This window comes from Sander lucioperca, chromosome 15 (genome assembly GCF_008315115.2).
Source record: "Sander lucioperca isolate FBNREF2018 chromosome 15, SLUC_FBN_1.2, whole genome shotgun sequence".
Taxonomy (NCBI): domain Eukaryota; kingdom Metazoa; phylum Chordata; class Actinopteri; order Perciformes; family Percidae; genus Sander; species Sander lucioperca.
This window is the reverse complement of record NC_050187.1, coordinates 15,407,671-15,425,530: the sequence shown is the minus strand read 5'-3', so window position 1 is coordinate 15,425,530 and position 17,860 is coordinate 15,407,671. Positions and strand designations below refer to the sequence as shown.

General features: G+C 41.1%; 1 protein-coding gene across 6 annotated transcripts in view; it reads right to left on the bottom strand.

Annotated features, from left to right (window-relative positions):
- macrod2 (mono-ADP ribosylhydrolase 2) overlaps window positions 1-17,860 on the bottom strand; it is a 434,913-nt gene that overhangs the window by 27,081 nt on the left and 389,972 nt on the right. For 4 of the 6 annotated variants that reach the window (XM_035992660.1, XM_035992661.1, XM_035992662.1 and 1 more), the window contains exons 9-11: window positions 12,221-12,299; window positions 4,720-4,758; window positions 2,986-3,042 (exon numbers count right to left, since the gene is read on the bottom strand). In XM_035992660.1, the coding sequence (XP_035848553.1) occupies window positions 2,986-3,042; window positions 4,720-4,758; window positions 12,221-12,299 (175 nt within the window). The remainder of the gene's footprint in view (window positions 1-2,985; window positions 3,043-4,719; window positions 4,759-12,220; window positions 12,300-17,860) is intronic. The other 2 variants (XM_031301858.2, XM_031301878.2) reach the window with 1 other exon arrangement.

The following is a 17,860-nucleotide window of genomic DNA, read 5'->3' as shown; positions in this document are numbered from 1 at the left end:
AGAAGTACAGTATCACAAGTACATAAACTATTTATTTAGTTGCTGATATGCAACCATCCCTGTGTGTCCTACTTGCATGACCAGTGAGTAAACATCAACTACAGACAATATTTCCAAGGAAGTAAAAGCAGTATGTCATATATTTAGGAATGAATAGAAATGTGAACAAGTTAACTTGCACACACACCCTGGCTATGCTCTATCTCTTCCCCCCAGCCCTGACTCCTTTTGCTTCCATTAAAGCCAACTGGAGCAAAGGACAAAAAAGATTAAAAAAAGGGGAGCTTGAAAAATTCATGAGACGTGTAAAGGAAAAAGGGCTGCGAGATGACCAACAGCTATCATTCAAAGACCTTTTGCACATGAAATATGTGTGTGTGGCAAGCAAAGTGCGAGTGTGTTTGTGAGCTATGCTTGATGGGGTGCCACGGTGTAAGAGATGGCATCCCATGGAGAGGCTAACTGTCTGTCCACACATAGCGTTATTAATCTGCAAGTCTATCCGCGCTCCGTGCCTTCTCTCCCTATCTCCCCCTCTTTTCCTCGGGTCTTTCCCAGAAAGCTCAAGCATGCCAGGCAAACAGACCCAGCCAGGCATTGATTTCTGGCTCAATGTTCACATTTTACTGTGCCCTGTGACATCCACTAATCTCACTAATACTATTCTGATATCAAATAATAGACACTGTGGGGCTGCTTGCCAACTCAGGTGTGCTGTAAGGACGCTATACTCCGCCCTGGACCTCTGTGCCAGCATTCGCCTCTGTGTCTCACCCACCCTTTCTCTCTCTTTTTCTTTCTATAGCTCGCAGCATCTGCATGCTGTTTGCCTATGTTTCATGTGGATTACATCACAACACAGCTCATCACACAAACACACACAAACACACACACACACACACACACACACATACACACACACAGAGTTAATCTGTGACCCTTTTTTGCAAATACACTTCGGGGGGGTTATTTGTAGTTGACGAGGGATTGCGTGTTAGCCTCTTTTGAAAAAGAGTTGAAATACTGTTTTGCAAATCTGAACAACTCCCACGTTGTGTTGGTCTTTAAGTAAATATAATTAGAACTTCATTTATAAAGCACTTAAATTTGAAGTCTCATGAAAGTAGGAAATTCATTTGAGACATAAGTTGCTTAGAAAAGATCACAAGGAACAAAGCGATAAAAGCAATAAGAGTAAATCAACACTTAGAGAATAGAATAAGATAAAAATAAATCCAAAATCATAATACATTGTAAGTATAATGTGAGATGTGTTTTGATGTTCTCTGATGTTTATACAGTAATACGATTTATACAGCTATATATTAGATTAGATTCAACTTTATTGTCATTGTGCAGAGTACAAGTACAAAGACAACGAAATGCAGTTAATATAATATATATATATATATAAATAAAAGTTGTGTGTTTGTGTCAAATGTGTGCTGAAGAAGCATTTTACTCATGCAAAATTGCAGTTGTGTGTGGGGCAGAGCAGCCCTATACTTAATTTCAGTCCACTAACCAGTGTATTTATCATTGAACAACAGTGGAGAAAGCCTTAATACTTTCTCTTCATCAGTGCCATGGCTAAAAAACCCTCCCGTCTGACCCATGGACTGAGAAGAGTGAATCCCCTGAGGAGTGTGATGGGTGTGATGGATCACACTGAGGCATATTGACAGATACACTCCACCAACTGTGCTGCAGTGTAATTTATTCTAAAAAAAGTGCTCCACATATTGACTACACCAAATAGGTGACCTGCTTTGCTGGCTCTATAGACAAGATGGTAAAATATATTGTGTTTTTGTTCAAACGTACAGAGGTGTATGAGACTCGAGCACCTTATAATGTCTGTCTCACATAGCTGACAGTTGGTTTTTGCAGCTTGTATTTCCTCTGCTCTGTGCTATCTTGACATCTGAGTGTTTCTATGATTAATCCTTCCTATGTGCTACATCGAACCAGACCTAACCTTTACAGTGCAGGCAGTACAAAATCATTTCATTCCTTTCCTGTGAGAGAGGTTGTCTCAAGGACTGAGACTGTTCCCATGCTAGAAAGCTGTGCCAAGGCCTTTTGTGAATGGATTAGTTACTATTAAGCTGCCGGGCCTGATAAATTAGGATTTATAAAGATTATTACAAAATACTTATGCCCTCCTAATGCTGATGATTGAATTTGTGAATCATATTGAATTACTGCTTTGGATTAGGGAAAGGTATGTTGAATAGGCAGGGAGAAATGACTTATTGTGCTTTGTTTCACAACACAGAATGTATTGATGCCCTTAAATTGTGTGCACTATCCAGTCCAGCCTCTCACGATCAGCTGAGGATCCGCTTCCCCAAAGAAAACAACCATGACTGCTATCTTCAAAAATTCCCTGCAACCTTAAGGCTTGAAGACAAATGGATGGTGTACGAATTTAATTGCCTACTAACACCCTCCAGTGTAGGAATCTAATTATCTTTGGTCCATCGTATCGGAGAAGCCTATAACTGTTTCAATATTACACATCCAAAGGGGCTGAAACTGCAGAATAGCCAGATAATGGCTTCTTAAACAAGTTTGCCTCTAACAAAACATTCTTTTAAAAAAGACCAAGCTTCATCTTGTATTCATTTCCCCAAAGAGGAACTTGGCACCAGAGAGCGAGCAACCGACCAAGAACACACTGCATTACTTCATACACACCAAACAAATTATTATGTAAACACATATCAATGTACAATGTTTCCCCTACCCGTCATGTTATTTGAAACTCAAAACTTACTCAAAAAATGCAGTAATCATTTATAAAATTAGAATACAAAACAAACACACACACACACAATCACAATCACAATCACACACACACACACACACACACACACACACACACACACACACACAATCACAATCACAATCACACACACACACACACACACACACACACACACACACACACACACACACACACACACACAAAAATAAGCTTACCTCTACTGTCTTCACTCTCTTCCTTGGTTGTGGATTTCATGGATGTGTTATCTATAAATAAACAGAAATAAATGGTGATATACAGACGAGGGAGTGACACGTCGTTATCCCCCCAACACTATCAGGATGCGAAGGGCGTGACATCTTGTCAATTGGAACTGTTAGATAAGGGATGGTGTAAATAAAAGACTTTTAGCAAGCCTCACTCATCGTAGCAGTGATTATTCTAACTTGGCCATCCTGCCATGGCTGACCACGCTACAAGAGCTCTTACACTGTTTTGTTTTAAACCTGCCTGACAAAAACAAAATGACTCCTGTGGGAGAGAAAGGAAAGAATGTGAGGCTTTGAGACGAACTCCAGAGCGCAGTCTGAGATAAAAAGCACCATTCCAAGAGAGAATGGCAGTTATTCAAACCTTTGAATAAGCTCCAGACTTCACTGATTCAAACTCTGGCTGATGGAGCAGAATAAAAAGCCAGTCCGTGGCACTGGTGAAGAGGCCTATCAAACAAGGCCAAACTGGACCGGGGCAGGGCTGGCATAATAATACAACAGAGCTAGGAATTATAAGGGGTTATTGCAGTTGGATTGATATGGTCTGGTGCTATGTTATTATAGAGTATGCAATGTAAAATAGCCGGTGAGGAACGCAACAGAAAATAACCTAGTCGCTCAGGCCCCATAGTACAAACTCTCGAATGCAGTTCCTCTCAGCCTTTATGAGTTAGCCATTACGTGCACATTGTTTCACTCTGGAATATCACATTTTACAGTGCAGTTATAAAACAGCCCTTTTATCTTCACCCAAAATGGAATCTCATTGAAAACACAGATGCGTGTAATTGGCAAATCATGGGGGTTACTTTTAGAGGAAAAACATTTTGATAGCACCCTGGGTTCTACATCTACAGTAATCTGAAGACTTCCTTCTATAGACAGTAAAACTAACATTGCTCTCTGCTTAGTTGGTTGCACGTGGACTATGACGTCTTCAAGGGACACAGCAGTAATAGCTGGCAAGCCCATGCTTTGAATCCCCATCATACTCGTAAAGAAAGCTTGCCAACGGGGGCTTTCTAAGACCTACTGTACCTTGGAGAAAATTGCTAGAGGCAGAACATTTCATAAAACATTTCATAAAAATTAAATGTTTTTGTCTACCAAAGAGAAAAATAAGGAACTGCTGCTAACCTCTGCTGCTATTCGAACAATATAGACACTTCCATGAGGCTTTCTGTTTGAGCTATTGCGTATTCAGGACATCAGTGCACAGACAAATGTCAATAGTTTATCCCGATAAGCAGTATCTGGGAGTTTCAGGCCGTGTGCCAAGATGGTGCGGTGATAAAAGCATTATGCGCTAACAGTTGTGTTTGTGCCAGCGCCTGGTGCATTCTGTGGAGAGATGTTGCTCTTCTGTTTTTTTGTCACTCGCTTTCGGTGGTCTAAAGGCATTGTGCCTGTAAGCCGGATGAAGAGAACGGTGTTGGGAATTAGCTGTGGATATAAGCTCTTGTAATGTAATGTACCTGACATGAAGTATTTTTAACTGCGATGTGTCAGGCCTGGGATCCAACTCGTCACCAAATGAATAAACGTATAATTTCATGTGCTGCATAAAACCTAGCAAATCACTGTCACCAGTTCAAGCTACGCCACTCACTCAGCCTCTGTGTGCTTTAATGGAGGTGTTAAGGTAAAAAGGCAACCATGAAATATTCTGTCACTCACCTTCCTTCAACTGCTCCTCTGCAACCTCGGTGTCATTGTCTGGCAGGGGGGAAAAGACAGCATGTCAAACCATGCTATTTTATAATGTACGATACAGTGAGTCATCACAACGTCTCCTTGATTATAATGTTAGAGCACAGTATTTTAATGCCATACTCTGTGTCTGCTTAGAGCAGTCAAACTATGAAACTAAAACCTGCAGTGTTTTCTCAATATGTGATTGCAATATGATTTTTCTTTTGGTACTAAAAGCAAAAACCCATCCCATTCACATGTTCAAAAGCTGGCTGTTGGAACTCTTTCACCTCCTTCTTCCACACCAGCCGCCATGTTCCGAAATCTTACCAACAACCCTTCGCAGCCTCCCTGAATTCCCCCACCAGACGGCCTTGGATCTAGCGAGTTCTTACACCAAATGACTGCGTATGTGGCTGTGTGTTTGGGGTGGGGGGGCTCACATTCATGAGACATTCGTTTTCAATTAAACCTATACTGGTAGGCTCAGCATAAATTACACAAAACCTCCCATTTCCTCAAATTACAAGGACTGCAGGCTGGGGCAGACAACTGCGCCTTTTAATAAAAAAAAACTTTGATTTTCTCTTCTTTTCTCTATACGTCTATTGTGTGAGACAGACTAAGAGAACTAAAGGTATTTCTGGGTGGATGAGTTGAGTTGCACAGTGGGAGATGAGAAGGAGACATTGAATGTTGCAGAGGGAGGAATTGCCGAGGGAGAGACAGGGAGAGAGCAACTGTGAATGCCTGCTCACGGATCCCGGCTCCCATCCTACGAACACACACACACTCAGATCTCAGCATGCAACATTCTTTGAGTCAAGCCACTGTATATATAGTATGTGTGAGCTTGTGTGTTATTATGCACGGTTCATCTGGATGGAGTATGTCTGAGGGCAAGTGTATGATGTGACTATACTATATGACTATACATGTGTGTGTAAAAGGCTGTGCACGAGTCTGAGCAATGATTGCACTGTGGTTAACAAGAAAAAGAAAGCGTTAGCTTTGATGAAAGGCTGTTGTCATCTGTTCTGTAGAAGTGTAACCATCAGAGCTCCCTGTGGATCCAGCGACAGACTTTTCTTTTGTATAACACTGAATAAAAGGGTACAGTGCATTAATCTAACCCTGCTTGGGGAAACAAAGGATGGCCCACTGATACAGTATAACAATAGTGCCAGAATGGAAACATGGGGTGTACCAGCTACTGCCACATGCTATAACATTATTGCCACTGCTCAACACTGCTGTCAGCACAGGATATGTATGTGACTGGAATAACAATATATGACACCTTTATTTATTTCTACGGGTAAAGACAACACAATCAAAGCTTCACGCAAGGGATTCTTACTGTACTGTGTTGCTTTCTTGATCTTGATTAAATGAACACTATTATGATATGAAACAAGATGAGAGAAACTATCAGCTGTTCAATAGTTTGACATTTTTGAGAAATATGCTAATTTCCTTTTTTTCTGAGGGTTTGATGAGAGGATCAATGCCACTGTCATTTCTGTGTGCTAAAAATGAAACTTAGCTCACTAATTAACCTGTTATATGACCTGGTTTCTCCACTGGTTGCCTGGCAACCTCAAAGCAATGACAAAACTCCAGGAAGTCACTGTATCAGGCCAAGAAATAGTCCAGCACATAGAACCCTGTAAAACTACAACTTGTTTTTACATATTGGTTTATGTACAGATTAAACAAACAAAGTCATAAAGTGTTAATTTGGTAATTATAAGTGCTTTTTTGGGGCATTTTGGCCTTCAATTGATAGGACAGTAGACAGGAAACGGGGGAGAGAGAAGGGGATGACGTGCAGCAAAGGGCCGCAGGTTGGAATCAAACCTTGGGCCGCTGCGTTAAAGACTGAGCCTTGGTACATGGGGTGCACACTCTACCAGGTGAGCTACCAGGGCGCCCCCTTTATTAGTGCTTTTCGGCATATTTTGTTTTTACTTAAAGTGTTCATATTATGCTTTTTGGCTTTTGCTCTTTCCTTTAATGTGTTATATATCTTTTTGTGCATGTTATAGGTTTACAAAGTGAAAAAGCTCAAACCTTGTTCACAAACTGCTCCAAACTGCTCTATTGTAGTCCAGCCTTTACTTCCGTGACGAACGTGTGTCACTTTGTAACACGTTATAATGCTCGCCTAGCTGCTAGCGTGGCACACCCTCATGCTTTGCAACTGACAAGTTAGCAGTACTTACTGCGCATGTGCGACTCCCAACAAAGATAGTACAGAAGTGGGATGCCTTACTCTGTAGCTAAAACAGAGAGCTCAACACACATGGTGAAAAGAGCATAATATGAGCACTTCATCTTTTAAGCCATGCTAGCTGTTTCCTCAGCTAAGCTAAGCGTTAAGTAGTGGAATCTATCCTCCTCACATCTCACTCTTGGAAAGACTTATTAATCTTTTCATCAAATTCTTGACAAGAAAGTGAAATAATTATTTCTTTAAGTTACCTTTTTCACTCACTTGCTGGAATAGCTTGCCATGATGGTTAGGACAGTTGGATTTAAAGTTATAAACTGTACTACTGCAAAGCAAGTTCTAAACCTTTATATTATCAAAAAAGTAACCCTGTCTGCCCAAAAATCTACATGTTGACAAGCAGGTAGTAGGATATGTATTTCTTCTTTTGTATTTTCTACATGTCTGTGACTTATGCACAAACGTGAACATTTTCACATATGATGAGTTTAACTGAATCCTCATTATCTGCCAAAGCTGACTGACAGACTCTGAGCCACTATGCTTTTTGATAATCACACCACTAACACACCATGGTCTCCTCATTTCCCTGCCCCGAGGAATAGCCTCGTGAAAGCAACACAGACTTAATTTTCACCCCTCAGGGTTCCTGTAGCCCTTCATATCTTCTCTCCACATATTACGCGTGTGTGATAGAAGTGTGTGCATATCACAACTTTACTTCTTCCAAAGCAGTGGGGGTTGAGGGGAAGCTTCTATTATGGACATATGGGGGTAGATGTGTGTGCAGTGGAGTTGGAAGTAAGGAGTGTGTATTAAGAGCCTTGTAAACAAATGTCAATTGGAAAGTCAGTGAAACAGTTTGGGAGAATGCAGCAGCCCCTGCAGATCTGTGGGCTGTGTTAATATTGTCAGCACTGTGGCTGATTGAGGAGAAGAAGAGATGGAGCCCAGCTGGTGGGCAGTCACCCGGATCATATTAGTGAAGGAGTGTACCCGGAATCAATTTCAACATGCTTTTACTCTCTACAACCACAGCTGCATGACTGCTTCCATGCTCGCAAATAATACACGCCAAGGCAAGCATGTGGTCAATCACTATCTATGAACCACTCTGAATACTTAATAGAATCATGGCATATGATTAATTGCATTACTTAAGCTCTGTCAATTAATGGTTATACTTTTGCTAAAAATACAACCGTGGTAATTCCTTGACATTTTCTGGCTGCTGTTTCTAGGTGCGTGTATTCTTTCAAATGATGCAAACATGGATGTTCCTCCTAACCAGATAGCAAGATTATCATAGCACCTTTGAGATGTTTACAGTTTATGGCTTTTCAAAGTAATGAATAGGTCATTATATCACTGGTTATGAGCTCAGTTGCCGAGGTGGTGAATGGTACTACAGAGGCAAAAGCTTTATGTATAGTTGCTTTGTGTATTAGCATATTTTAGTATTTGTGTGTGAGAGGCCTCCTTTACACACAAACTGAAGTACTCCTTGAGCTGGCATACATGAAAAAGACCTTTGTCTGTTTGTGAAAAATCCATCATTACTCATCAAACACAGACTGATCTCATGAAGTGGCGTATGTATGACACGCCAATTCGTATACCATTATTGGCGTGTTATCAAGACGCATAGCCGCTTTTTAGCGTATTTATCAATGCCGTTTGGCCTCCATTGACTTACATTACCTTGCGATTACGTGTGAATTTACGCTGTAGCGAGTAGTATGAAAGGGTGAAAATCTGCGTAGGGAGGTTGGTCGGGGTGGTGGATGGGTCAAACACAGGACTTTCACCCAGGACAGCGGGGATTGTGTCCCGCGTGTCACGTTTCCTTCATGTTCCGCGTGTCACGTTTCCATTGCTTTCTCTTTTACTAAAGCCAACCCTGTTGTACTTTTCCTAAACTCAACCCCGTTCTTCTTTTCCTAAACCCAACCGTGCCGTTGTTGTCCCGCGTCCCGTTATTGTTTTCTTAAATCCAACCATCCCGTTCTTTTCCTAAACCCAACCGGAGCTCCAAATGCAACGTCCCGTTGTGGCGTAGACATACACGGCATAAACATACACGCGGTGCAAGCGTAGACATACACGCAGATAGCTCCAAATGCAACGTCCCGTTCTTCTGCGTAGACATACACACGGATAGCTCATAATGCGTACAGATAACACGCACCTCTTGGCTTTAGAAAGTGGCGTGTATGTTTATGCAAAGTCATGATATCACTGTTTGAACACTGGGCACAAACTGCTGCAGTCATTTGTGCTAATGTTTCACTGTGATGTCAATGTTTGAATATTCAATACTCGACTAGGTGCACTTTCCTGTTTTAAATGTATGTGCTTGTGCGTTGTAGCTGATGTGCCTGTATTCACGGTGTGCATGAGCATTCTTGTGAGCACAGGCTATTTTTCAGTTTCCTCCTTCTGCAGAGATGTGACCATATTTTGTCTCCCTCATAGTGGCAGCTTGTGGGAATGCACATTGTAATAAAGCAATTTCCTGTATGCAAATGTCCTGTTTACACGTTCCTGCTCCAGTCATTGTCACTTGACAGATTGCTTGAATATGAGAAAAGCAGCTATACAATGAAAAATGAGAATAGTAAGACTTCAATAAAAAAAATCTATTGTGCCTGCTCTTAGCTCTAGACATGCTTGAAACTGATGTCACAGGGAAGATCCTGAGTTTCACACAACCACAGATACAAATTACAGAAAGATCAAGGCCACTATTCACATAACAGCTCCGGAATGGTTTACTGATAGAGGAGGCTGTGGAGAAACTCCTCCTTGAAATAATGAGGAAGAATGATAGAAAGTGGAGGGATGAGGTAATGGGCTAGTGGCATCTGAACAAGGAGAGGTGAAAGTGAGAATGAATGAGGAAGAGAGAATAAGGGGTGGGGGCTAACCTTTACAGTGCAGGGCATTACATTATTGAAAGCGAGATCATGTTCCAGGCGACAGAATGGTCTCAGGCCTCTCTGTGATGCATTCAGTGTTGCCGCAAAATCTACCTGACTGTCTGTCTCTAACAGTGAGGATGATGGGATGTTCAGAAAGCGTACGAGCACACCTGCAGAGCTAATTCACAGCCTCTGATTCACTACTGCCACTCTGCGCAGGCTAAATGCAAGTCTTTTCACACTACGGGGTTATGCATTCCCTACATGGTGCAATCATACCAATCAGCATTTCTTTCTTTCAAGCACACCAATCGACTACTGTTAAACTCATCTACGTGGTGCAGCATGGCTGGATAAAATCTATGAATACACTCCCTTACTTAAATGTCTAGTCTACAATCACAGCACTTGTAATTATGTTATCTTTAAATCTTCCTTATGGAACATCTTAAAAGAGCTGTTGTTTTTTATAGAGAGAGGATGGTAAAACCTTTGAACAAGCACATGAGGTGAAAGATTGGAGGTGTCGGCAAGCATGGTGTAAAAAAAAAAAAAACCTGCCATACTTCAGACAATGACCCTGAGTGGGAATGTCACACGTAGTTAACCACTAGGGTTATAATGAAATTAATCACACTCACACACACACACACACACACACACACACACAGATCAGTGATAAAGGTGGCTCTGAAAAAGTGGCTCCCCAGAGGGGAAAGGGCATGTGACAGGCGAGATGCTGTGATGAGGAAGAGCGCTCAGGGTGACATCATGGTGTGTGCTGTGGTAGCCTTCTGGAACGACCCCACACTTAATCAAAGACTGACCTCTGTTTTCCTCATTAGCAACTTATTGCATGATGGTAAACAATAGTTTTTAAATTAAATATATCTTATATATAAATATTATCTTCTAATAATGTAGCTCTCAGAACTTTTCAGATTTCCCTTTTGTGGCTTGCACAGAGCCTGTTGTTTTGTATCCTCTATGTTCCCAGTCATTGAGAGATATAGGGCACTTATCCACTGACAGCACTTGTAAATGGCAAGAGTGATAACTGGAGAACAACAGCTCCAGATTCTCATCTCAGAGCACTAATATGATGAGACAGGTGCTAGGTGCATGGGGGCAGGCATTATAATTAAGGTCTCTCCCCAGAATGTAATCTTTCAGGGTAGAGCCTGGGCGGGGAGCGGGGGGAGCGCAGGGGGAACAAAACACTCTACATCTGGGAGCAGCGAGATGAAGGCCTGAGAGCCGGTATTCCGTTGGGGAGGTGGTGAGGGAAAAGTGAGGTAAATGGGAGGTAATGCTAGGCTGGTGAAGCCAGCCAGCCTCTTTTAGCTCCCCAGCTATTAAACCCAATCCTCCGTGGAGCCCCCATCAGAGCTGGTGACTGCTTCTGGCCCCCGAAAAAAAAAGATGATGGCGTGAAAGGGGGGAGGGCATTGAGAGAGGGAGAGACAGAAAAAAAGTGGGAGTAGAAGATGGATGTTTGTTTATTTCACATATAGAATAAAACCAAGTAACCAAGGACGATCAGTGGCTGCTATGCATCCCTGAATTTTGTAGTTCTTGCAGAAGACATTCACTGCCGAGGACAATTTATACAGTCAATCAAATCTAGCATTAAAGTCTCATCAGAATATCAACAATTATGCTAAATATCACCTTGCTGGTTCGCTGACAAGAAGTCTAACTATTCTAATCCTATTAAGGCAATCCTTGGAGAACCTGACACTTGTTTTACCAACTGTCAGCATAAATTCTCACTGTTAATCTCCCAAATGGCCGTGCGGGTGCATTGACTTTGTTTTCATTTAAAGGTGTCACCCAAGCCCAACAGATCCTTATACTACTGCTTCCAGGATCAACATCTCTCTTGCTGCAGATGTTTTCTAAGATAAACAAGGGAGCAAATGTGGCCGGGTTGGCTCAGTGGGTAGAGCAGGCGCACATATACTGAGAGGTTTATGCCTCGACGCAGAGGTCCAGGGTTAGAATCCGACCTGTGACGATTTTCTGGATGTCTTCCCCCTCTCTCTCCCCTTTCTCACCTAGCTGTCCTGTCAAATTAGAGGCGGAAAAAGCCCAAAAAATAATCTTAAAAAAAAAAAAACAAGGGAGCAAAGCTGCCTCGGTCTATACACATGGTCAATTAGGCAGGTGCTGACATCACGTATTACACAAAACCTTCAAAAGGAGGCCTTGGAAAAACACAGCATATAAATCATTCATCTATCCATGAACTAGTTCTACACAAAACAGAGGAAATGTAATGATATGGGATTACTGATATGCAGTCCAGTCAATTGGAAGTTAACACACATACCTGGAAAAATGACAGACATATTCTTCTTGTAGATGGCAAAGTCGGTCTCGAGGAAGACACAGAAAATGACCCGTGTGATCTGCAAAGGAAGAAAAAGAGAGAAGAGCAGTAAGTGTCATTGTTAAAACAAACATGACATAAAAACTAACTGGGCAAGTTTAGATCTGATGGTAATCTGCACCAGCAGGCCATATTCATAGCCATTCAGAAATCTAATTAGTTACCCTCCTAATCAAGACCACCCAAACTAGACCCTCTGAGAGAGAACATTACAGCACATTACATCAGAATAAGCATTATTGAATGGGTGCAGTGTTTGAGCAGAGCAATCAGTATCAGACAAAGTGCAATGACATTAAAGTGTAACATTAAAGATGAGCAATGGAGAATACTTTCACCCAAATTGAAAATGACAAGAGAAAATGGCAAAGCATTTTATTCAGGACCATAAAAACAATTACATGTTGAAATGAAAAACAACATGGAATAAGTACATTTGGTATTGAAAACTCAAACAAACAATGTCACCCTTGATGGAAAACAAAAAAAGTGACTTATTTTCAACATCATCAAAACACAATACAGACAATGGCTTTAATATATTTTAGTTTTTGAAGTTAGATAGCTAAAAAAAGAAGAAAAGCAAAAAACTTGAAAATGACCATTAGCCAATAATTTCTTTTTCTTACTCTAGATCTCTTGTTTTGAAGCTGTGCAATTGTGCAACAACAGCAAGTCATGTCAATGACAACTTTGGAACAGTTACATGGCCAACACTAACAACACACGCACTAACTGTAATATATATATATATATGTCTCCTGATACATGCTGATCACAGACAGATGCAGAGGTGACACATTCACGTTTTAACAATGTTGGAAATAAACTGTATATAATGGCTGCTAAAACAAAGTAAAAGTCTGCTACAGTATGTTTGTGTAAAAGGTGAAATCAGGCTCTCATCACCACATACATTGAATAGCTCAGTGGGTGTTGTTGAACAATGCCACTGTTTTCTCACTGCCTACTGAGATTCAAAATTTTCTAATCACTCAGGATGACCTGGCTTTCTGTATTTGCTCACGATGCTCCCAATATACCAACTGTGTACAGAATCATTTAAGCATTATTTCAAAACTGAAGCTTCACACTCCGACACATTGGCATTATGTTTTTTGTACAGATAACCAACCTTTGAACGTTACCACAAAGTTAGCTTAGGTTTGCTGTTGATGCAGCACAGCAAAGGATGCCATAAAATGATGAAACCAATTTAATTGATAACTTATTACACCTTCCACCTTCATCTACAGGGGGAACAGATTAGAAAGCAGAGAGGTTCCTTTCTGTTTCAGAACAACAAAACTCTGAACGAGCTCACTGGCTCTTAGACTCAACAAGGAGTTTATAACGACAAATTAGTACCTATTAGTTAACTTCCAGCATATTTGAGGTATTTTACTTATATTAGTAGGGTCAGTAGAAATCTGATAACCATTTTGTTTTTCACCCTTTAGGGCCAAAATCATTCAAATAATCGGGTTTAATATGAAAGGGATTTATTTTCCAGAAAGCACAAGGGGATGATGAAGTTGGAGAGCATCATGGTCTCTGGTACTTACAATAGTCGAGACATACACCAAAAAATGATATGTAAATAATATATGCCACTTTTTCAGTCAACAATTTCACAACTCTGTGTGTTATAATTCATACTGGTTTATAAAAACTGATATAAAGCTATTCACTGGCCATCTTGACTGTTAATACTGTGATAATGTGTCTAAAATGAGTAATTTACAGAGCTTTTGAAAGATTTCAGAGAAAGAGGTCGCCTCTTTCACTTTCACCCTTCTCCAGTGGAGTCTTAGATGTGCAGGCATCAGTCACAGAGATGCATTACACACCACGACAGCATATAATAGCTTGACTGAATAATGGCAATTTTACACAACAGCCATAATGGTAGCTCCCCCCCCCCAATTCTCCTCCATGCAGAATAGTGATGTTATGGGGGAATAAAGGGAGCCTACCAGCTTTAGCATCATTTCTAACCCTGCCCAACACAAGGATCTGATTCAAAGAGGCACCCTTCTGGTGCTCATACAGACATATATCTATTAATAGTTTATGATCCGCGCTTTTGAGTAAATGTTAAGAGCTGCATCCAGGATGGTAACATTTTATTTTGCCTTGTCTTGGGGGGGGGGCTTTGTTCATAAAATGTAGACTCACTCTCTCAACTGCGACAGAAAATGAAAGCAAGCTTTAAGTCTCCTTTGAAGTCGTGGGCTCGCTGACAAACAGATTGTGAGAAAAGTGATAATACACCAAGATAGTGCATACCACTGGGTGCTGGAAGGCCACAGGATAGCAGCTCCCCAGGAATTTCCATTACTCTTTTATGGAGCTCCATTCTGAAACTGACTGCCCACTGTGAAACAGGATGAATCATGAATTCATGCCTTTCATTGAAACACACACGCACACAATACACACACACACACACACACACACACACACACACACACACACACACACTTTCCTATGTTGTGTTTAATGTTACAAAAGAAAAGAAGAAATATTACTCTGAGTTAACAACTCTGAGAAACAAAACCAAATGGAAAATCTTAGTTTCCATGTCATGAAGACTCTAATCTCACTCTCCCTTTCCCTCTCTGTCAATCTCTTTGTGTAGTTCTGTTAAAGCATGTCCACATTCTGCAGAAGACTTGGGAAAGTTCTTTCTCTAAAGATCAGAAACCCATTGTATGGTCTTTGACATTGACATTCTGTCTGTATCCAAACAAACTGCAGGCCAGGCCTTCTTAACAGTTTAAAATGAATCAAATACAACAGAGAAGGTGATCTGTGACTTTTTCTTTATAAATGTAAATTCTAACAGTCTGTACTTTCAAAGACAGCTTGTCTCCTGCATGCACACATACAGTACCGTATAGTCATAGACGAAGAATCTACTGTATAAGAGTAGTTGAAGAGCATTACTACTGAATAGTAGTCTGAACCAAAATCACATGCACCAGATGTTTTCAATCATATACACTTTAAAATACATTGTTCGTTCTTTATCACGTGGATTAGTGATGACACACAAACTCACTGTATTTCCTACCTGCTTTATATCGATAATTACACATACATAAAAAGAGAAAAGATCATACACAAAATAGCATTACACTGTAAGCGCGTAATTATATTTAAATGTGAAATACATGAATTAGCACCACGACAAATACTGAGCATGAAAAATGAGCATGACGTAAATGATCACTTCAGAGTAGAACATGCTACTAAATACTGGAGAAGAGGCCCAGTATTTTGGACTGAGGCTGCGAGGTGTGTGTATGCTGGTGTTTGTGTGTGTTGAGCATGCACTCTGCAGCCGCCAACGTTGAAAAAAGTTAATGGAAGACTAATTAGAAAGCTGGGATCACTGCATGCAAGCCTGCCTAGTCATTACTCATCCCTGATTGGAGGGCGTTTGCCAAAGAGTGAGCACAATATGACTGGGTTCCGGGGTTGCATATGGGAGGGATGGTCGCCATGACAGAAATATGTTTTGCACAATAAGCTGCAAGACGGTGTAGTTGGCTTGACCTGTCGCTCTTTGAGACCCAGCCAACTTGGGGGAATGCTAAGAGTTCAATGGACTGTAAGGATTTTGACAGAAACAGTGTGTTTCCTCAAGAAAGGGACATCAACATGTATAGTTGGCATTCTTCAGATATGACTTAGTAAAGATTAAAGTAAAAAATTGAATTTCCAATTAATTATTTAATGCCCAATACATCCTAGAAAACAAGTGACAACTTGAAGTTGTTGAGCGAGTTTCGATAGTGAGGCGAGAGCATACTTTATTTTCTATTACAACATAAAGACATTAATTTATGGTGCAGACATTGTTTGTCAACACTAATGCTCTACTGTGGAATATTTAATCATGCAGGTTAAGGATCTAATTTCAATTATTTCATTTAAACCTTCTGCAGAACACTTTCATTAGGCCTAATCAATTCAAAACCATTGCCTCTTAGTTGTAATTGGGTTTGGAATATAAGTAATTAAAATGATAATGCCAGGGGTGCAACCTATGACTTTGTAACTCATTTTCATGTCACACAAAATGCAGAGAAACAAGATTTGGGAGTGGCTACCTCTGTCAATTTGTGGCAGATGCATGTGCCACAGTGTTAATGAGTAGCATGAACCAATATGAAAGTGTCCTTTACCCACATTTCTTGTTTCATGACACTATATGTGATTTTTAATTTGTGTGTATCTGTGGCTCATTATTGTGGTGCAGGGCTCACCAGGTGCCCCAGACTCCTATTGGCTGGCTGACAGATGAGCTGTCATAGCTGGCCACCCATGCCCATAATTACATTGGGGGCACTGCCAGCAGAATCTGACGTGCAGGCACAACACACGCACTTTCACTACTTGTATTTCCTTCTTGATTCTGTCACAAACAATAATAGGGACAGGTTGCCCTAGCATGTCTGCTCCAGCTGGAGCCCAAACCCAGGGGAGATCTGTGTCTATGTGTCCTGTGCTGCCTTGTTACCGAGGCACAGGCTTATTCAGGATCCTGAATGGCTGGATCCAGATGGACAACAGCGAAAGGAGACTGATATACAAAATTAACACTGGCTGAAATAATTCATTCATTGGCTTTGTTTGCTTATGACCAAGGTCGAATTGAGTAAACACCAGCATCGACTGGATGGAAAGAAACCTGGTCAGGTCACCAATCCATCACAGTGCCTGAGCATAATGAACTGTATGTATCATACACTCTCACATACACACAGTAAATATGTATTGTGTTTAGGATTTATTCATCTGACATGATAAATATGACATATGAGTGTTGCACGTGTGATCATACACTCATAGTACATGTCATTGTTCGAGACAGATTGAATAATTCAAGCAAATTATTCCTGAGCCAGAAATATCTCCCCATAAAACACAGCCTCCTAGCTGCATCATCAAAGCCATAATCAGTGAGTGCTCGTCTCCTTTGTTGTCAGCAGCGCTGGATTGGATAGAGGGTTCACTTTGAGGCAGGTGGACCATATCCAGGCTATTACTGATGTAATTACACACACCTGCGTCCCTCTCGCCACTAGTACACACAGCCTCTGCATCTTGGAAAAAACTCTGCTTGGGTCTGACAGGCTTCTATAGTCAGAGCTGTGTAAACACTCAAACACACATACATATTTGTAGATCCTTGGTGACCATGACAGCACAACTACCCAGGGCACGTTCTGCTCCTTAAAATCTGCTTGTCACTGTGACATCAGTTAGTGTCCACTGGCTTTACCAGCAGTAGGGATTATGCTGGTGACAGCTAAAGCAAGACACTGGCTCCGGCTACTCAGCTGAAGCTGTGAGTAGTTCCTCCATTTGACTTTGATTGACCCCGTCTGCCGAGAGAGCTGCAGCTCCACCTGCGGCAAGCTTGTGAATTATCATTTCAAAGAAGTTCCCAGAAAAGGTTATCCCTTTGAACAAAACGCCTCCATCCAAACATCAAAGGAGAAGCCTGACATTGGGCTTTGAGAAGGCATGGTTATGACCAAAGCCTGGAAGAAAGTGCTGAGCTCAAAG